Source organism: Manis javanica, chromosome 1, assembly GCF_040802235.1.
Source record: "Manis javanica isolate MJ-LG chromosome 1, MJ_LKY, whole genome shotgun sequence".
NCBI lineage: Eukaryota > Metazoa > Chordata > Mammalia > Pholidota > Manidae > Manis > Manis javanica.
In genome coordinates, this window is record NC_133156.1 from 116,277,516 (window position 1) to 116,299,867 (window position 22,352).

The 22,352-nt window shown below is 37.9% G+C and overlaps 1 protein-coding gene across 7 annotated transcripts; it reads left to right on the forward strand.

Annotated features, from left to right (window-relative positions):
- The first annotated feature begins 1,688 nt into the window (after positions 1 to 1,688).
- Positions 1,689 to 18,441, forward strand: TMEM267 (transmembrane protein 267). 7 transcript variants are annotated; one of them, XM_017653759.3, is made up of 4 exons: positions 2,218 to 2,358; positions 2,560 to 2,706; positions 13,122 to 13,505; positions 16,844 to 18,441. In XM_017653759.3, the coding sequence occupies exons 3-4, from the start codon at positions 13,194 to 13,196 to the stop codon at positions 17,177 to 17,179; spliced, it is 648 nt and encodes a 215-aa protein (XP_017509248.1). In that variant the 5' UTR covers positions 2,218 to 2,358; positions 2,560 to 2,706; positions 13,122 to 13,193; the 3' UTR covers positions 17,180 to 18,441. The 7 variants fall into 7 exon arrangements, with proteins under 7 accessions (XP_073092643.1, XP_017509247.1, XP_017509248.1 ...); XM_017653762.3 differs by lacking the exon at positions 2,560 to 2,706 and adding an exon at positions 4,247 to 4,367; XM_037023572.2 differs by lacking the exon at positions 2,218 to 2,358 and adding an exon at positions 4,247 to 4,367 and having other exon boundaries at positions 2,366 to 2,706.
- The last annotated feature ends 3,911 nt before the right edge of the window (positions 18,442 to 22,352 follow it).

Here is a 22,352-nt window from a genome sequence, read left to right on the forward strand (position 1 = left end):
ACAAAATGAGTGAAGACAAAACAGTTCCTACAACTCGTGACCACCCTCACAGGGTTTCAGTGTCCTTGAGCATCATGTCCTAGGGCTAGACTCAAGGTCAGATAATGATTGTATGTTGAACCCCCTACTCAAAATTCTTTGGATGTTTGGGTTCATTTGCTCAATGAATATGAGTGCCTTTTCGGCATTACTCCTGCGCTGTTATGCCTTGAGTCCCCTGGCTGGTTCTTTCAGATCTTCAATAACTCATCGCGTCTCCTCCCTTATCTGCTGGTCAGAGGCAGGGAGGGACTGACATACCTATAAGAATTAGACCTTTAAAAAAATTTAATCTAGGCAGTGTTGCTTCAAGCTAAGAATCAAGCACTTCAGCAAAGACTAAATTTTATCTTAACTGTCTTAAGAACCAGATATTTTCACTACTTTTGAACATTTGAAAAGATTTATGCTACAAAGTGTGTGAAACAGAAAAGAGCTCACCAAAACTGCTATTTATTACAACCTTGTCTATTGGGAAAGAACTAAATCACACTTTAAAAAGACTTTAGGATTACTCCAGTATAGCCAGAAATGTTATAACTTTGATTTCTAGGGGAAAAAAAGACCAGCTTCTTCACATCAAAGGCAAGGAGCAACAGAGGAAACAAGGAGAAAAAGGGCGAATAAAGCAGAACATATTAGATTAGCAATGATAACGTCAGTGGTTTGAAGGTCAAAGCGTTCTCTCCCAGCTCTTCTCACACTGGGCTCCTTGCCACCTTCAGGTCTCTTCGCAAATACCACTTTTTCAGAGGGGCCTCCCCCAATTACTTGCTGTTGTAACACCCTATTTATTTCCTTTATAGCACATATTACACTTATCCAACTTGTTATTTTGCTGTCTGTAACCCTGCGCTAGAACTGGAGCTCCATAAAGTCATTGCACAGCCTTGTTACCAAGCTTAGTTGAGAGCACTTAGTATGTGTTTTATAAATGAATCACCACCTTAGGGCAGTACACTGACTACAGAGAAAGGAACAACTGTGTTGTTTTGGTTGCAGAAAGCCAACTATGTTCCTCAATAGCTTTAGAAAGCCTAGGCAAAGACGTGTACCATGCTGCCGTAAGGGTTGTTACTACATACAGACAGAAAAAAATTGTCCTTTACATGACTAAAAGCACCCAATATTGTGGTTAATATATTTGGTGACAGATATTAGCTTTTAAACTGTACTGGTTAAAATGTATGCAGTAGTGGAGAAACTGAGTATGTCACTGAGAAACGAAGCCATACTTTAAGGTTTTGTGAAAAACCCAGGAGTTTGCTTGAGATTGGAGATCCCAATTTTCTATTTAATAGTCCTCTTTAAAATAAATAATACCACCCCACCACTTTCCATCTGACACCTGCTTTGAGAAACTGGAGGTAAAAAGGAGAAATGTCCCTCTTTGGGCCTGTTTTTTCTTGGGCCAGTGCTTTCTGGAGCCAAACGTCAAGCTAGACTTTTTCCTAGGTGCTAAGAACCACTACTCAAGAGGCAAGGAGATAGGGTGGGACCTGGCCATAGTGCCAGTAAACAAGCTACATCTGTGAATCCACTCAATTAGGAGCAAGCTACCCTTTTATGCAGTTGCTTTTTCTCCTGAGCATTTAGAAGTCGTGACTGTTCTAGCCCTGCTCCGCTGTTCAAAAAAAGTAGACCCCCTCCAGAACGTCTGCCCGCATGGTAGCAAAAATAATTTATGAAGAAATCCTCGAGGGCGGTGAAGCGCTTTGGAGGTCTTGGGTCTAAAAGATCGCAGAAAAACTGACGCCCACCCTGAGGGATCCAGTAAAAGTCTGAACTATCTCCACACCTCGGGAACCACGCCAGCCTGTGGCTCCCAGCCCTGCCGTCTGTGGGTCCGATATTCCGTGGCCGCTTTCACGTCCCCAACTTCCGGGCGGCAGCTTGGATGCGTTCTGGGTATTTCCGTGGTTACAGCCACGGCACCGCACCGCCTACGTCGAGAACAAATCCTAAGGTATGACAGAAACTAGCGAAGTCATCTCAAAGGCCTTTTTTGGGGGTAACGGAGAGAACTCTCCGTACCCACCCGCTCCACCGAAGAGCACTCAACCGCCGCTTCCGGTCGGCTCAGAACTGGGCCAGGATCCACTATCCCGGCGTCCTCTCGGCCGGCCTTGCGGGCTGGAGCCGCTCTGGCCAGCGTCTGGCCTCTCTGTGGTGCTGGCCGTTGGGCGGAAGGAGTGGGGGCGGGTCCGCCATTCGCACTGCGGCCCCCGGCCTTGATAGTTGGTCGTTGTTTCTGCGGAGCTGCTGCGATGAACCGGGCGGGAGGGGGACAGAATGGACGCCGCGAAACTGCGTCCTGAGGTGGGGGGCAGGAGGCAGGGTCCGCCAGTGTCCGAAATCTGGAAGTTCCAGGTTCAAGATGGGGAGGGCGTGCATGGGTGGCAGACGCGTGGGACCTCAGAGCAAGGCGGGTGTGCTTGACCCTCGGGCTGGCGCTGTGGGACGGTCCGGGGGTCAGCGCGAAGCCCCGGCGCCTTCCTCAGCCTTCGTCGCGCTTTCTAGATCCCGTAGGCACCCAGCCCTCGCCTAGGCTCTGCGCCATCGGCGTTTCCCTGGCCCGGCTGCCTGGGGTCTTGCTGAAGTTGCCCATTGCCCTCCTTTCGGGCTGAGAGCTTTTACCTGCCCCGCCTCCCTGTTGGTGTGAATGCTGTAAGTGGGCCATGATCCTTTCCCTGCATGTAAAATGTTTAGTTCCTGTCTATCCAAATCTTCCTTCTTTATTTTCTTAATCTATATTAAAAATTATTTATCATACCAGCCTTAGGAAAGAACGACTTTGGGTTTTTGCTAGAAGTTGAAACAGGTGGAATTCTGATTTGTATGTTTTATTTGCTGTGGTCGTAGGAACTAAACATTTCATACGAGGCTGTAGAAAGTTAACATGCAAGTGAACAGAATTTGTGTTTCCTTTGAAATCAGCTGCATTTGATTTGGCACCTGCTTTAAGTATTGTAGCGTTAAAAAATTAAATGTATTAACTTTGGCAGCAACTACAGTTCAGTGAAGAAAACTTGTAAAGTATATTAAAGGCAGTTAACTGGATTTGGTAAATATTTGTGAGAAGTGGAAGGTGGGGTGAAGCAGAAGATGATATTTGCATTGGGAATTTGTTAGCTCTTGTTTTGGCAGAAATGTCTAAAAGATTACTAATAATGCGCATTAATATATAATTAAAGTAACTGGCTAACTGTGTTTGTCGAGTTAAGCAAAAGACTACTTAAATGTATGCTTGGAAGACTCCATAGTTGAAGGTGTTGTACACTAATGGGGATGGGGTGCCGTAGAGCTTGGCCATTGTAGAAAGTGGCTCCTTCGAGACATAGAGAGAACTATATGACCTGGGTAACTGGCTATTGTGGCAGAGAACTCATCCTAAATAATATCTTTAGTTCATAGGCTGAAGATTGCTTATCTGTTTACCCCTTGCATTAGTATAATGAAATACTAAGCATCATGAGCAGTTGAGATTTTATGCATGACAGGTTTAAAAAAAGTGTAATTTCTACTCTTAAGGAATCTGCCCAACAAAAATGAGTATGTAGAATAAAGGTTAGGGAGTTCCAGAGGCTATTATGTTTGTTGGGGGAGGAGCCAGGAAGTGGAAAAAGGTAGAAAAAGGTAAGAAAAATGGGTACACTTGGATGTCCTTGTCAGAGACAATAAATGAGAGGAAGTATACTTACCAAGCCTCTCTTCCTCATACTCTGAATCTAAGCCAGCGATGGTAAGTATCTGCACCAACAGAGTAGATTAAATGTCAGAATTCTGGGTTTCAAGGACCATAATTTTACCTTTCTTAAAAATAGAACCAGTACTGTCTTCATACTGTTTTATCCACTACTGCATAACATACTACCCCAGAATTTATAGGCTTAAAACTGAACAATTGTTATGTCACTGTGTCTGCGAGCTGGTATTTAGAAGAGGGTTAGGTTAGTTGGGTGATTCTGACCCAGGGTGTCATGAAGTTGCAGTCCTATTGCTGGCAGGGCTGCAGGCATCTGAAGGCTTGTTGGGGCTAAGGGATCTGCTTGCAAATTCATTCACATGAGCTTTTTGCTCCCGTCTAATTAAGCAAGCTATTTTATACTTTCCATTCATAAAATGCATTGTGCTGCCCCCTTATGTGGTTGTGTTCCTATTCATAAACAACAATACACTTATGTAAACAGTAGGTTTTCTTTTTCAGGTCACTGTAAAATTGGATAGTAATTTAAATGCTTGAAGTGATCTTTTGATGTTTCATTTTGCTCATGACTCTTCATTAGCTGCCCAGTCCTTTTAGAATCGGAACTTAGGTAAAACATAAGGTTAGTAACATTTAGATATCCTTTTTGATGATAAAAATTGATTTCATGAGTAAAAGAAGATGGATGCAATGCTGCGGCTTTAAACAGACATCATGCAATTTGCAATTAAGTGGATGATGATCTTTTAATTTTGCTTTCTCAGATAAGATTTGAAAGTAAATTTGTAATTAACTGCATACATAAGCATAGTCTCAGTGGCAACAGAGCTTTTCTGTCAGGCTCTGTGTAGTGTGTACCCAGCCTACGTTTTCCTCACACTCATCCACCCGACTGGTCTTCTTCCCCGTTAGGCTAACATACACCCACAGCTTAACAAAGCAGAGCATGGTTTCTGCAGCGACCACATCTCTCTGGCTTGGTTATTAATTCAAGCTTTCTGGGTCCCACTTCCCATCCAGCCAAGTGGATACTGGCATTTATCTTTGGTTCAGAGATGTTAGGAAGTTTAAAATGATATGCCTTGAACCTTTAAAAACTGACTTCCTTTTCCAGTCAAGTGTCAAATGTTTATTTTTTAAAGTAGAGATAAATGATTCTTGATTTGTGAAGTATAAATCCTGAGATTTACAGAAAGGACTCATGACCTTGGAGGTTTTTTTACATATACTACATTTTTTGTCTCTTGCTTGAAAGTACCTTGAAATCATTGTTTCCTCATCCTGGAAGAATTTGTAGACTATGACCACATCTTAGTGTTTTAGAGAACAAGTTTATTTCACATGGAGATACAGAAATCTTCTGTACAGACTTTTCATGGGTCCAATAGTATATACATATGAACAGATTATTTTATATTGCACTATAAATGTGACTTATGAGAATTGTATAAAATTTTATTGTGTGTTTTATGCTAGTACTTTTATTAATACATATTTATAATGTCAAATATTTCTACTTTTTTAAAATTACACTTTTAAAAAGCTAGCATCATAGTCTGAGTTGTTTAATTACTTCGGAGTTAACTTTGAAAATACCTTCTTTGGTTTTGTGGGCATAACAGTAAGACACTGAAAATTTTTATGAAATCAAAGAAAGGAAAAAAAAGTAATGATCACATGTAAGTCCTCCAGTGAGAGACAAGCCAAATGAACAGCTGTCCAGATTTTTTAATGAGTATGTACATATTTTTAAGAAAATTGAAATATTTCACATATTTTACAAGCTGCTTTTAAAAGTTTAGTATCGGACATCTTTCCATGTCAATAAACATGGGAATAAGTATTTCTTTAATGGCCGCATAATTGTGTGGAATGTAATTCACTAGTCCCATATTTTGGACATGTAGTTTCTAATTGTTCCTTATTATGAAGAATGCCATACTGCACATCCACGTGTAACTCTTTGTATTTATCTAACTACTTTTTTAGAATAAATACCTAGAATTGGAAATGCCAAGTCAAAAGTTTGCTCATTTTTTTAAATGATTTTATACATATTGTCAAACTGTCCACTAGAAAAATTACACCAATTTATACTTCTACTAATATGCCATAAGAATTATCATTTCCCCACCACTACTAACAAAGCTTTAGCAATCTTTTGTCAATCTTACATTGAAGTCTCATTGTTTTAATTTAAATTCAATTGATTACTAATAAAGTTGAAATCTTTTAATAATTTTTGACCATTTGCATTTCTTCCTTTTCCAAAATGCCTTTTCATAGACATTGCCTGCTTTATTATTGGGATACTTATTTCTTCTTACTAATTTTAAGATTCTTTAATAAAGTAAGGCTTCTCATCTTTCTCCACCATAAATGTTCTAAATTTCCACCATTTGTCTTTATCTCTATCATGCCAAAGTTTTACATTTTTATGTAGTCATGCCTACCAATGTTTAAAAAATAATTTTGAGCTCTTCTGTAAAAGTCTAGCTAGCTGGATTATGAAGAAGTCTGTTTATAAATTCATTTAAACAACCCAAATTTGATCACCAAACTAATTACAAAAGCTATTTAACCATGGAAATTTTCCAGGCAGCTAGTCAATGAAACTGATTCCCTTTCTTAATTTAACCAGAGAAATGTTTTCTATATATTGCAAAACCCTAGTCTATGTGACGATTTAAAATCTAAAGTTTTTTTTAACAAGTTAACTGGTTAACTGTATAAAATGGCGTTGCACAGACAGAAAGCAGATGATTTCCATCTCAGGTTTTATCTGATTATTGACTCTGCAGTAGTACCTAGCAATTAATGCCTTTTCCACCAGACTGATTACTAGTCATTTCTTGTTCTGGTCATTTCCTGTTCAGTATAGTATGTATTTAAGAGGTTTCTCTTCTGTTGCATCTAGAAGGATGAAAAAGCCCACCTGCTACATTATATGCTGAAAAGGCCAAATACTATCTTTTCCCTTGCAGTACAGTGTGGGAGTGCGATCTAGGCCCAGCCCATCAGACATGTACCCTTCGCACTCCAAATTTTGTATTGAGAACAAAGAAATACTGCCAAGAATCCTGTATGACAGCAGAGACAGCAGCACTGGCCGCACTGCCAGTGGTGATACCTGGTGATGGACTGGGCACTATAAACTGGGCTTAGTGGCAGGAAGGTCTTCAGACCAGTTGTCTGGGATCATTTTCACTGGGTGCTTGAAGCATAGTTTTGAAGCCTGATTCTTGAAACCTGGCAAGTCTGGTTTCCCAGTATCTTTTCAATAAATTTGTTTGGCTTTTATTTTGAGTTAATAATTGAGTTACTATAGGACAGAATGGAACCTACTGGCATCTACTCTTTCAAATGAAATTTAGAAACATTTTATAAAGTTCCTAAAAACCTTTATGATTTTGATTAGAATTACATTAAATTAATAGATTAAGGAAAATAGCACCATCAGTTTTTTCTTACTCAAAATGGTCTGACTTTGTACCAGTTAAGTTCCATCAAAGAAGCCAAACTACTTTACATGCTAAAGAATAAGACGTTTATTACAGGGATTAAAATTGTGAGGTTGGGAGAGCAGGCTGGGCAGGCTGCTGCCTCTGAAGCTTGTTGAACCTTCAGCTGCTGCAAGTCGGCTTGACAGTTGGGCAGGGAAGCTGGATGTGTATGAGAGAGAGCTAGGACAGAACGGAACCTGCGTTGGCCTCAACTCCACTTTTGATGCTGTGGATGACCTACAGGAGAGGCTTGCACTCGACCTTGGGGTTACGCATTCAGGCCCAGGAATTGTAGAAGCTGCAGGAAGATCTGGTGGGAGCTGAAGGAGCAGTAGGCCCAGCTGCTTCCCCATGTCAGCAAAGTGGGCTAACAGCAGCAACACAGGTGAGCTCTGTGGGCACTGACCTTCAGAGAGCAAAAACTATAGCTGCTGCTCCACGTCTCCCTTCCAGGCCTCATGTACAATGTCTCCTGTAACCAACACTACCCAGAACTATTGAGTTCTGGAAAAGGTACTTCTGATTTAGCTCAGCTAAGATAGTACAAAGCCACCAGAGCTCTAAAGAACTGATTGATCTTTTGCATCCTCTAATACAGTTTTAGTAGAGTTTTATAGCTTCTTCATACACATTTCCTATTTAGTTTATTCCTTGCTGTTGAATTTTATTCCTTGCTGTTGAATTTTTGTTGTTGTGAATGATCATACTCTAACTTTTTTCTTATGATTATTGCTGATATATTAAAGATTAGTGTTTATCTTGAAGAAGCCACCTTTTTCAACTTAAATTCTAAATATTTTCAATTGATTCTCTCTCTTTTGATACACACTTATTTCACTTGCAAACTAGTATAATTACCTTTTTCTTCCTGGTTAAGGTAATGATACATTTTCTGTCTCTCCTTACCTTCCTTGTCTCATTACATTGACTAAACTGCCAGAACAGAATTACAAAAACCGTATTGTTTCTGACTTCCTAGGTAATGTTTCTTGGTTTTCATCATTTTGGTTTCTGTTAAACTGATGTTTGTCAATGTTTAGTGAACATAAGAATTACCTGGTAGTCAATCTTGCTTAAAATGCAGATTCCCAGGGATGGATGTTACATTTTATCTTTATTCATTTAATATGTAGTACCTGGTGGATAACAGATACAGTGTATGATGACTATGCATTAATTCATTCAACAAATACTTAACTGAGCCCCTACCATGTGCTAAAGGTACAGTGGTGAACAAAGCAGACAAAGTCCGTGCTCTCTGAGCTTTTGTTTTCTTTCCTGAATGTTTACAGAACATAAACACTTGAAAGATAGGCAAGTCTTTTGGCTCTAAAGGTATTATTTGCACCACCATTTAAGTTTAGTTTCTTTAAGCTAGTTAGGCCACTACATTTTTCTTTTTAACAGGTTTCCAAGTTATGAATCATACTGCCTTCTGGTCAGAATTTGGCCTGAACATTTTTTTTCTTTATTAAGGTATCATTGATACACAATCTTCTGCTCAGGTTTCACATGAGCAACATTATGGTTACTACATTCCCCACTATTATCAAGTCCCCAGCACATACCCATTACAGTCACTGTCCATCAGCGTTGTAAGATGCTATAGAGTCACTTCTTGTCTTCTCTATGCTATACTTCCTTCCCCGTGCCCCACCCGTATTATGTACACTAACCGTAATACCCCTTAATCCCCTTTGGCCTGAACATTTCTACTTTTTAGATTGTATTGAAGTTTTTCTTGTGGATGAGTAAATGTTAACTTTTACAGATGTTCCATGCACATTTGGAAAGTGTGTATTGTATGTTATAAGACACAGTTTTTGAACTGTATGTGAAATCAAATTTATAAGTATATTATTCAGATTATAACTTTTCTTTTTTGGCTACTTGATTTAACTTAACTTTTACTGCTTTGCTGCTGGATGTGTCAGCAGCTTCTTACATAACTTTACTGTGACTTGAATATTTTACCCCTTTTGGTCCCACTAAATCTTTTGTTGTAAATTCTGTTTGATGTTAGTATTACCCCTGGTACTTTATTTTGTTTGTATTTTCTAAAGTTTTCTCATCTCTTCTCATTTCTGTATTGCTGAGCCTTTGAGATGTTTTCTTATGAACAATAACTTGGTGGGATATATACTTTTGCCCCAGTCTATCTCTTTACAGAGAAATGAAGTACATATATGTTTATTGTAGTATTTGTGTTTTATATGTTTGGTCCCTGTTGCTTTTTGGAGGTAGGTGGGGGTAAAGTTTTCTTCTTTCCTTTTTTTCCTCTTCTGTTTTGCTATGTTGATTAAGTTTTCTTTATTCCTCTCCCCACCCCCTCGAGTTATAAGTTCTGATCCTTAATTCTTTTTTCCCAGAAATCATAATTAGGTATTATAATATCTAAGGCACAACTCTTAAAATGCACGATTGTCATACAGGTATCATAATTTAGTTATGTTTCAAATTCTACCATCATGATCTTTTAGTTCTGTAAAGGTTGCCCCACAATATTTGACATTTGGTGTTGGTTTAATCACATTCTCTTTTGCAAAAACCATTTCTTTTTTGACTTGGAAATTCTTGGGAAATTATATTCAATTTATTTTTTCCTTTCAGTGCACAACTTTTTGTTCTTTTTTTCCATCCAAGCTTTGGGAAAGTCTTGGAAAGTGTTCTTATTCACCAATTGTGTTTTTTTGAAGCCTCATTTACTATGCATTTCTTCTGTTGATTTTTTAATTTAGGAATTAGGCTTTTTCAGACACTCCTTTTACATGGAAGCCTGCTGTTGTTATTGACAGTAAAATGTATTTGCTAGCTTTTTAAAATCTTTGTTGGAGTATAATTGACATATAATAAACTGTACATATTTAAAATGTACAATTTGATATATTTTGATGTATGTATGAAATTATGAACCATGAAACTATTGCCATCATCAAGATAATGAATATATCTGTCCCCTCAACATTTCCTTACATTCCTTTTTAATTCTTCCTGTCCCTTCTGTCCCCAGGCAACCATATCTGCTTCCATCACTGTCTTTGCATTTCCTGGAATTTTACATATAGGGAATCATACTGTGTACTCTTTTTGAAAACATACTTCTAAATGGAAATTTCAAATATATTGGAAATTTCAAGATTGTATAGTCATTACATAAATTTAACAGTTGTAACAGTTTCCTGTAATTGCTTCATTTATTTACTTTTTCTGAGTCAATAGACTTTTTAATAGCCACTCTGAGTTTACAGAAAAATTGGCAGATAGTATGGTATTCCCATATTTCCCTCTCCTGCACACTTTTCTTCCTATTACTAATATTTTGCATTAGTGTGCTACATTTATTACAATTAATGAACCAATTTTAATACATTATTATTAACTGAAGTCTATAGTTTACATTTGTACAGTTCTGTGGGTTTTGACTGTGTACCTTTTTTTATGATTTGACTTCCTAGTATTATGTTGAGGTTCACCCATGTTTTTGTATGGATCGCTTTTTCATTTCTGTTTATTCCACATTTTGTTTATCCAGTTGGGTTGTCTGTTTAGAGCAAATGTAGATAAAGCTGCTGTTATATTCATGTACAAATCATTGTGCAGATGTATGCTGTAATTTCTCTTGGGTAAATACCTAGGAGTGGAATAATGTAGTGACTAAGACATATGGTAGGAATATGTTTGACTTTGAGAAACTAAGGTGAGTGTACAGTTTTACATTCCCACCAGCAGCATATAACATTCTGGTTGATCCACATCTTGTCAACACTTGGGATGGTTAGTCTTTAATTTTAATCATTCTAATAGATATGTTTGGTATCTCATTGTGGTTTTAACTTGCATTCCCTAATAATAATATTGGGTAATTTCATGTGGTAATTGACCATCTGTATATCATCTTTGTAAAGTCCTTTTTCAAGTCTTGTGCCCATTTTTATATTGCTTTATTGTTTTTCTGTTAATTCTGTTTTGCAAATTCTTTGTTCTGGATACATGTCCTTTATCAAATATGACATGTACAAGCATTTTCTGCTAGTCTGTGGCTTGTCTTCATTCTCTTAACATTGTCTTTCAAAAAGCAGGAGTTCTTAATTTTGATGAAGTTCAGTTTATTGATTCCTAAAACAGCTTTTGATGTTGCATGTGAGAACTTTTTTGCATAATCCAAGGATACCAAAATGTTCTCCTCCAGAAATTTTTGTTTTATGTTTTACTTTTAGGTCTGTCATCCATTTTGAGTTTTTATGTATGGAGTAAGGTGTGGGTTGATGTTCATTATTTTTGCACATGGATATCCAATTGTTCAGTATGATTTGTTGAAAAGAATATCTTTTTTCTATTGACTTGCTTTTGCATGATTGTCAAAAATCATCTGACTGTGTGTGTGGATGTATTTCTGAACCCACTGTATTTTGTTCCATTGAGCTCTTTGTCTTTCTTTGTACTGATACCACACTGTCTTGATTACTGTAGCTTTGTAATAAGACTTGAAATCAGATGCTTTAAGTCCTTCAATTTACTTCCTCTTTTTCAAAGTACTTTTCTAGGTGTGTTCTATCTAGGTCTCTTGCATTTCCCTGTAAATTTTAGAATATACATAATGAGCCATGTATACTTTTTATTACAGAATGGAAGTTGAGTCATTCTCAATAAATCATTTAGTTATTCTTTAGCCTCAGATTTGAAATAACACATAACAAAAACTTTAGGTATCACACATTATTGATACCTTTAGTTGGGTAAATGAATTTTATATTCTGTGCCAGGTAAGTGCTCAACAGAGAATTATGATTGCCTTTTTATATCAGTAAAAGCTCTTTGGGTGGAGACAAGAGAAAGCAAAAAAGGATTTATTAGAAAAATGCTGGGGTAGCTCATAGAACAAGGATGAGCTGGAGAAATGAGCACAGCCCTGAGAATATTAGAGATTGGATCAGAGGACTTGATGTCCTTATGATTCTTTCTCCTAAGCTGTTCCATGTAGTGGAGCCTCTAGTATGCAAGAAGAAAAGGAACTTTCTCCACCAGCTCCACTTAGGAAAATTCTAGATACGAGTCTGATTGCTAAAGCCCAGGTCACCATCATTAGATTAATCACTGCTAATCTAATCACTACTGGAAAATGATTACTAACTAGTAATTACTAATAACTACTAGTAAGGGATACAGAGAATTCTAATTGATTAGCTCCAAAGTTTGGGTATTGTGATGAGTTTTCCCAAAGGAAAAGGATGTTAAAGAAGTATAGAAAGTAGTTGCTAGGTACACAGACACAATGGATGCCCACTAAACTATTTGATAACCTCAAAGTAATATCTTACAGTCAGTGGACTTTCTTAATGTTTATATTACAAAATATATTTAATATCTGCAATTGTATAATATATAATATATATATATATATTATATATATTTGGCTTTCCCTTGCTATGTACTACCATCTAAACTGTTATTCCTACAAAGCTAATCTATTCTCTTTGGGCCACATAGCATGTTATATATAACATGTAAGATATACCATTTTTAATACTTGTAAGTTGCTAAGATCTTAAATGTTCTTACCACACACACAAAAAGGTAACTGTGTGAAGTGATGAATGTTTTAACTAACCTTATTGCAGTAATAATTTCATAATATATATGTATGCCAAGTCATCACATTATATACTGTAAATTTACACAGTGTTATATATCAGTTATATCAGTAAAGCCAGGAATAATAAAAATAAGATGAAATTATTGACAACAGCTTAAAAATAAATACCAGTTTTCACAATTGTTTTATATTTGTGAAATTATTGCCGATATTGTCTTGTTTAAATATTATATGGCAGCTTATAATCTCCATTAATATTTTCCTCTTCTTTCTATTTTAGGGTAACTGGGAATATAAACAAGAATAAGCTGTTTTCTGATGGCTTTTAGTATACACTGACATATGGCCTGTGATGGCATCTGAGACTGAGAAGACCCATGCTCTACTCCAGTCTTGTAGCACTGACTCTCTTATTGCCAGCCTTGGTCTGGGGCTATTTGCCCTAGTAGCTGACAGAATTCTTCAGTTTTCCATAATTCAGCAAAATGACTGGCTTCGAGCCCTCTCAGATAATGCTGTACATTGCGCAATCGGCATGTGGTCATGGGCAATAGTCATTGGAATCAAAAAGAAGACTGACTTTGGAGAAATCATCTTAGCTGGATTTTTAGCCTCTGTTATTGATGTAGACCACTTTTTTCTAGCTGGATCCCTGTCTTTAAAGGTAAGAAGCATATATGTTTAATTTTGCTGGTCTTTAATTTCTTCAGCACTGTTATATTGATCTTCAGCATCCTTTTAGTTTGAGAAGATTAGCCTTATTTTAAAATAAGAAAGCCCATTCATCCCACTTTTTTGAGCATTGAGTACTTCCTTGAATGTACACACAGACATGTTGCTAATCAAGTTATTTGGCATCACAGAATGCCAAGGTCTCACTAATTGTACCTGTGAAGTTCTGTATTGGCTTTACCGAGGATGTATTTAGCCAAGCCTTGAAGGAAAGGGTAGACAACTGGTTTAAAGCAACAGGAGGTCATCCTTGGGCTTTCCTAGTTCTTTTTGTATCAGTGTTCCTTCCTCAGGACCACACTTAAATTTGTCCCCTCATTCTTAACTTTTTACCTTTTAATATGTAGCTCCTAACAGTTGAATAGCTTTAAGGTGATTCCCAGTCCTGGGGAATGTGTCCTTAATGGGCCTCATTCCCTGAGACCCTCTTGAGGCCAAAAGTATGCATTGCAATGGGCTGATTAGGACATAGTCCCTGGTGGAGAAATGGAGGAATTTCACTGAGGCTTTAGGGATTTAGCTATACAGCTACCTATCAAATGAGCTGATCCTAAAATGGCAATTCAGTTAATATTTTCTAAGGGTCAGAAGGTTTGCCTACTTTTTACATGTTTCTGGTCTGAAACATTTCAGGAACGTAATACAAACTCATAGAGCAAGGCCTTAGCATCACCACTGGCCTAGAACACTGCCTGGCTCACGTAGTAGTGTGTTCAGTAGTATTTGTTGAAAGGAGAAATGATCAGTTCTTTTTCCAATTATGTGTCAAGGACTGTACCAAGTATTTTTCAGAGGTTGTTTCACTTATTTAGAAACTTAATCAGTAAGGAATCAGTAGTTCCTGGCTAAAGACAAATTTTAACTTTTTTGCTGTAAGTGGAAGCAGCATAACATTGATATTAGTTGAAATCAGAAGACCTGGGTTTGAACCCTAGTATGTGGTGTTAGCAAAGCACTTTTAAACTTTTTTAAGGCTTAATTTCTGTTAAATGTGGACTCTTAACGATACCCCATAAGGTTCTTGTGAGGACTAAATGAGCATGTTAAGTGGCATACCCTGGCAAATAGTTAATAATAAATGTTAGTAGAGGCTGGGATAAGCTCTGAAACATAGAAAGTGTGGGTCACGAATGCATTCACCTAGAACTTAACTCTCCTGTTGTAATTTTTTAAAACATTTAGGCCCTATACTGTAGTTATTCTTTGATTCATTTAGAAACAGTAGTGTTAAGAATATGAGCCACAGAGTCAGACAGACCCAGTATCAAATCTCAGCTCTGCCACTTAGTAACCACACAACATGGGGAGCTACTTAGCCTCCCTAAGTCCGAGTTTCCTCCTCAGTAAAATAATCCCTAACTCAGGATTGTTATTGGGAGCAAATGAGATAGTGCACATAAAGTATACCATAGTGCTGGTATTGATTCTTCTTTTTTGAATGAAGTATTAACATTTGTTCACATTCACCATAAGATTGTATGTGATCATCAGTAATAAATGTCAAGACTGAGTATTTGTGATAGTTATTTTCAAGTATCGATTTTTACTTCTACTTTTAAGCAATCTAGTCTGTAATTTTATAATGCCCTTTTCTACCTTCATTATTCACTATTTTTCTGTGAATGAAAAATAATGCACTGATGATTTAGGAATCAGCCAACCAACAGAAATTCCTTATTTCTTCTTTAGTTCTATGAATGTAAACAAACTTCACAAATAAAAATGTGAAGAGTTAAATATCCCTGCAAAGATATCCAGCACAAAACTGCTAATCATCTCTCAGCTTCAGGGTATTGCTTTCTTTCAAGTAATGATTCCCGTAGACTCCCTGATGCCACTGTGATATTGAGAGCATGGATTATTGTGTGGGTATAGAACTTAAAAGCGAAGGTAGAAACAAGGGGTATAGTAATACAGAAATGTTTTGTGTTCTGACAGAGTAGAAATAAAACAGCTAAAATGTGGCGGAGAAGGAAGAGGGAAGAGAAATGTAGAAAAACTCTTTGGTGTTCAGTCAGTAGGGGAGTTAAAGAACATAGGTTTAAGGAATCGGTTTATAAGATTCCCCATGTAAGGGTGATGTGACTTGACAGTGTGGCAAGGTAGAGTCTCTTTAATGGATGCCTTTTTTTTTTGTGGTGGGAAGGTTGTATCCTTATTTTTTACTATAGATAACTAAATTTTTTTCTTTCCTACTTCTTTTGCTCTTTACTGTCTAGTCTCCAAAAGGTACCTTTCTCCCTTCCTTTTTGCCATCTTCTTCCCCAGAAACAATGCCTTTCACAACCTTGAGACATGCACACTAATTCCTTTCTCTTTGGTCATTGCTTTGATGGACCAGGACCCTTTTCAGCATTTCACACTTAGGTTAAACTTTCTCTTCCTAGAGTTAATTTTAGATCAATCTTAGATTTCCCTTACTTTTTCCTGGCTTTGGATGGGAGTACGAGATAAGGCTCACTGATTTGATGTTTATTTTAATACTTAGGAAGTTGGGCATTCTGACTTTTATCTATGCAAAGTGGGGTTTGGTATAGTTTTATTTTCCTTGCTCTGTAATGTTTTTGAGGATTTGTGGGGAGAGTTGGCTTTAGGCAATCTTCACACTATCCTCAGCTTTCTTTTTATTAGAAATTATCTTCTTGCAAATTAGTCTTTATAGTGAGAGCAAAACCTTACTCATGGATCAAGTAGGGATTAAGCCTGAAATTTTCATTTATTTAGATGTTGGTTACATATTTTGCAATGGTTTAGAAATTTTACTGAAGCTTATTTAACTCAACTTTAGAATACTTATTTAAAATGAGATAATTTTCGTAAATGTTGTTAATAAGTTCTGAAAGTACTCAATGTCCTATAAAATGGTTACAACAAAAATATTCACCTTTTATGCCTTTATTAATTTTATTCAGTTGTGAGATTTTTTCAGCACTCTTAGAGGCCCCAGCCAGTTCTTTAAAACTCCAGATTTACACAAACCATACATTTAGGATATAAATTACATTTGTATTGTGACTTTTGTAAGCAGATAATAAGAAACTTTAAAAAATACAATCACCATGTTCTGGATATATCGATTTCATTTTTAATACAAAGAATATCCTGTTCACACTTTTATCTTCTTTGCCTTATACATAATAGATTTAATACATGCATTCAGAGATGGGTTTCCAGCAGAATCCTGGAAAATACTGTAGAATACTAAGAAGCATCTATAGAATTTTGTTTGCCAGGAAAGGAACGATACTAGCTATTGCTTTCCCCCCACAGTCCGCTTTGACTCTTCCCCGAAGACCTTTCCTTCACTGTTCTACTGTGATACCTGTTGTGGTTCTGACCCTGAGGTTTACTATGCACCTCTTCAAGCTCAAAGATTCCTGGTGCTTTCTTCCCTGGATGTTATTTATATCCTGGAGCTCACACCATATCCGAGATGGAATTCGTCACGGTTTGTGGATATGCCCATTTGGAAAAACTTCTCCTTTGCCATTCTGGCTTTATGTAATAATCACATCATCTTTACCTCACATCTGTTCATTCATTATGTATTTAACAGGGACCAGACAAATGATGTCTTCAAAACATGGAATTCGTATTGATGTCTGAGGTAGCCATATGACAATCATAAAGAAGCAAATGGTTCAGACAATTAAGTAGCCAACATTAAAGTGAATTTTTAAAAATGTATTAATTAGGTATGTACACTAATTATAATTCTGAATCCTCTTGCTCAGGAAGCATGTACAAGTTTTTAAAAACTTTGTTGTAATTCGACTTTTCTATAGCACTCGAAGTGCAATATTATAGTTCTGTTTATTTCATGATATATTTTCATTGTTTATCTGACTTTACTAATAGCTTTATTAGATTAATATCCAATTAAGTTTTCTGGTAATATACCATTAACTTAGTTCATTTCCTGATGAAAAACAGTTCAAATTTTTGGGTGACTAATTTATAGTAAGTTAGCATTATATTTGGATCCACATTTTTCTGAGATACAGAAACAGTGAAACCGCCAAAATAAATGAGATCATGAATAAGATGTGTAGTGAACACTAACATTTCTTTGTTTGTAAATGTTGATCTTGACTGAAGTTTAATTTGCCAAGTGTTTAGTGAGTTGTGAATACTGGCAAATCCTGCCCAGTGCCATGTGAGAAGCCATTAAAATATTTTAAAAAGATGATAATGAACATTAGATCTAGGTCACTGTTTCTTAACATCTGCCTGATGTTAAGAAATAAAACATATTTTTTCAAAATGAAGTTTTAGGAAATTTGCTTTTTCCTTTGTTCCTTTAGGTTTACCCTCTGTTAAAAATTATTAACCTTTATTAGCAAAAGAAAATTTAGTTGCAGTAAATTTTACATTTGCACAATTTAATGTTACATTGATATAAAAGTCAGTGTCCCAAAGGCACCTGCATTTTTGTATAACATACCTACCATTTGCTGTCTTCAGATTTTCTTACGTGTTTGTGATCTGTAATGCTACTGATTGTGTGCCTTATTCTCTGAGAAATGATGAAGCAATGCCTTATCCAAAGCAGATTTTTCTCACTTATTAAGTTAAAGAATTCTGTAAATTGTTACAAAGGTTCAAGCTCTTTAATTTTTCTTTTTTTTGTTAACAAATTGGCTGTAATCTATTATATTTTAAAATCTATTATATCTTAATCTGTTGTTATCTTTCAAGAGCAATTATTGTATCAGGTTGGTTGGTTTAACAGTAAATATTGTAAAGGGGGTAAATTTAATTAAGGTAAAGATTTTTAAAAAGCAAATGATTTCAGAAATCCATGGAAATAAAGCATATATCTTATATAATTTTTCTGATTAAATTATAAAACTGCTGTTTCACTAAAATATAGGGCCTTATTTATTTAAGAATGTCATGTTGGCATTTTGGGGTTGTCCTAACTTGGTTCAAACAGGAATTCACTTTGACCATGACACCTTGCTTAAACAATTACTGACTTTCAAGTGTGGGTTTCTTTGGTCCTACCTCTACCATCAGAAATGTTCCTTGTCCTCTAAATGGCCTCTGAAAACTGTTGTTATAACTTCTAGAAATATAGCAACCAGCTTCCCATGCCACCATTTTGTTCCTTTTTGTAGTGAAAAAGTCTGTCGTTACAACATATTGAAAGTTGGATTGGGTCTTGTTAGCATGTGTGTGTTTTCTCCATCCCCTAGGTGTCCTTCATTCACTTAGTGTTTCTGTCTTGGCTGTTCCACTGATTTGATCTCCTCATGTACTGTTTTCTGCAGGTCGTGTTAGTTATGCTGACTACTCAGGAGAACTTCCACCACTGGCCTATTTCATCCCCAAGTCTGGTTTTTTTTAGTGGTGGGCTAAGAACCCCTGTTGTGTTTGGGTTAAAACTCCATTTATGCTTCTTTCTCTAACTTAGACCTTTCTTCTCCTAGGCAGCCCCCTCCCTCCATGTTCTGGAGATGTTCATTTCATTTTTAATGCAAAGAATATCCTGTTCACACTTTTATCTTCTTTGCCTTATACATAATAAATTTAATACATGCATTCAGAGATGGTTTCCAGAAGACTCCTGGCAGGTCTCCCTGCCACCCCAAATTAGGCAGATACTTCTTGGTTTCTTTTTCTTTTGGCTGGTCAAATAATCACTTTGTTTTTCCCATTTTCCCAACTGAAGAGGAGAAGAATAGGGACTATTCTTGTCCTTGTTCACCACTGTCACAGTTAAACCTTATACCCATCATAGTACTGTTTCCTTCGTTTGACTCATAATATTACTCACTTGCCACCCCACGCAGCCTCACACACTGCTAAGACTGGCTTTCACCTTCTTTGATGGTGTGAACACCTACATCCCTTTGTCCTTTTATTCCAACCCTTGATGTTACCCTCAGTCATCTGCCAGAAGTCTGGACTTTCCTGTTCTCCTCTTCCACACCACTGACCCTCAGGCCTCCTCGTCACATCACCTACCTGTACAGCAGGCCTCTGTTTCTCCTCTTTAAGTGGTACTGCTTATCTCTGAGGTCTCAGACTTCGTTTCCTTTTTCTAGACCAGTGCTTCTCAAATTCCAGCATATGTCAGAATTGCCTGTGAGGTTTGTTAAAACAGGGACTGCGTAAGTCCCAGAGTTATGACTCGATAGGTCCAGCAAGTACCCAATTGTTATTACTGCTGTTCAGGAGCCACACTGTTAAGAACCACTGCTCTAGGCCCACCCTGTTTCTTTAACTTCCCTTTCCTCCCCTCCCTTCTCTTCACTGAGCCACCTCTTTGCCTTATCAGTATCTTTAATTTTTCCTAATCTTCCTTTGTCATCAGGTCCATCAGCCCTCTGCTAGTATATTTAACTCTATCCTTGCCCTACCTATGCAGTGCTGTTAGTGTTTATTTCAACCCCTAATGCCCTGATTTCTGGTGTACTATCCAAATAGCCAATCCAGAACAATACTTATAGTCTGCTTTCCCAGTTCTACTTTAAGCCACATGTCTATAAAGTAGTTATAGAACCCTGCTAACTTGGCCTACTATAGTTCATACTGTCTAACTTCAACTGGGTACTTAATAACACTTTGCTCACTACTGAACAATTTTTTCCCATATATTGTACCAGAGAAGCTAAACCTCAGAATGTCTGCCCCTGTGAGGTCCAGCCCCAAGCCAGGAGGCTCATGGCATTCTGCTGATCTGAGCAACTCCGGTTTATGACCAATCCCCACAGTTACTTGTACTTTGCATAAATCCAAGGCATTTCTTTTTTTCCCAAGAATAATTATAATAATTAAAGGGTTTCTAAAGCACCTTACCCTTTGACTGACCTTGTAAGGCATATAATGGCTTACATACCCAGCAGCATTAATTAATGTTGTTTCAAGGTCTGGGAAGCATTCCAATCCCATCCACCCCATAATTACATGAGCAGGAGGGGAATGTCAGATTAGAGCTCTAACACTGGTTCTCCTCAGACATCTGTGTGACCTTTCAAAGAAAGCACCATTTAAATGCACACATCCTTTCTCATTCAATTTTCATTTGAGCACCACCCAGTTTCTCAGGTCAGCTATATTGATACCATGCACATACAGTGGAAGGCAGAGAGAAAACTGGCCTAAATATCTAAGTGATGCTAAATAAAATATAAATGGTGAGTTAATTATTGCATAACATGCTGCGTGCAAGTGTAACATAGCTAAATGACAGTGGTCACATCTCACTACTCTTAGGTATTTTATGCAATCACAGGGAGTGGTTGGAGCTTTTCAAAGTATTCATAAGAGACCCTGCTGTAAGGACCTCATTGTATGCTGCAGAGGCCCTGCTCTTCTTGGAGAACTGTGGGTAAATACAACCCTTCCCTCTTCCTGGACCTCCACTGCTCTTTTCCCAGAGTGGAACAATAGTCTCTCAGTGTTAGGCCTAGTTCCTTGGCCGTCAGACACTGATGTTGCTCTAGATTCTAAATGGAATTGGCACAGGGCTGCTGTTGGTCAATCTGACCTCACAAAGGGTGGTGTGGGCCCCAGGCCAGTCCTTCTAGAAAGAGCTCATTATGCCATTTCTAGGGTGTGAGACACAGAGCAAATCACTCTGCAAGCCCCCTGCTTCCATCTCAACATGTCCATCTGTGGATAAAATGAAGGTTCCTGTGGCCAGGATTCTCACTTGGCCCTGGTTGGCTAGCTCACTACACATGTGTGAGCAATACATTGTATCTGACTCTATATAAAGAGCCCTGCCCAGTGCTCTGAGTAACACGATGGCACAGCTGCAAGGCTGCAGGGGAGCAGAGCAGAGGCTGGACTTGTGGCAGTGCCAAGGACAGAGGCCCAGAGGATGGCTGTGTGGGTAGAGAGGCCCAGAGGCAGAGACTGGCTTGCTGCATGCAGACTTGCTCTGAGTGGACAGGATTTAGTGATCGACCTGCCACCTGGAAATAAAGTTGTGTATAACTCTTTCACCCCAAGAACATTTTACTGCCGCTTCTTTGGTCACACTGAATCCATAGTGAACTTGCCCGGGGCTGAAATCCATTGGCAAGACACCATCCAAGTAAGATGGGATTAAAATACACTTCAGGGGGTCTTTGAAATAGGAAAAATACTGCAGAAGACTGAGAAGAAAGTATGGAGGAGAGGAACCTGTCTGCTTGGCCTGCTAGGGGCTATTGGATGTGTGTGTGCCTCTGTTACTCTCCTTTTGCTGCTATAACAAAATACCATAAATTCAGTGGGTTAAAACAAGACAGTTGTATTATCTTAGAGTTCTGTATGTCAGAAATGCAACCCAGGTCTCCCTTTGGGTTGAACCATGGCCTCAGCAGAGATGTGATCCATCTGGAGGCTCTGGGAGAGAAGCTGGTTCACTGCTGCTGTCAGCTTCTGGGTGCTGCCTGCACTCCTGGGCTAGTGGCCCCCTCACTCCATCTGCAAAGCTAACAATGGCAGGTCAGTTGCATGTTGCATCTTTCTGATCCTCTTTCAGTATTCACTGCAGCTAGGGAAGGTTCTCTGATTTAAGGACCCCGTGATTACATTGGGCCCACCTGGATAATCCAGGATTAACTCATCTCAAGGTTCTTAATCGCGTTTGCAAAGGTAACATTCACAGCTTGCAGGGATTAGGATGTAGAGCTCTTTGGGGGCCATTATAATGCTTACCCTTAGATATTTTTAATTATTGTTTTGTTGGAGGAGATCTGTTTTTTAATATGAGCTGGCTAGCCACCCCTCACATACCTGAGACTGCTCTCTTGAATTCTGTGCATTGGGCCAGAATCTAGCC

Coding starts and splice junctions, on each gene's coding strand:
- TMEM267 (XM_073236542.1), top strand. CDS start 13,194: ATGGCATCTGAGACTGAGAAGACCCATGCTCTACTCCAGTCTTGTAGC. Junction 13,506..16,843: donor CTGGATCCCTGTCTTTAAAG/GTAAGAAGCATA, acceptor TTCCCCCCACAG/TCCGCTTTGACTCTTCCCCG.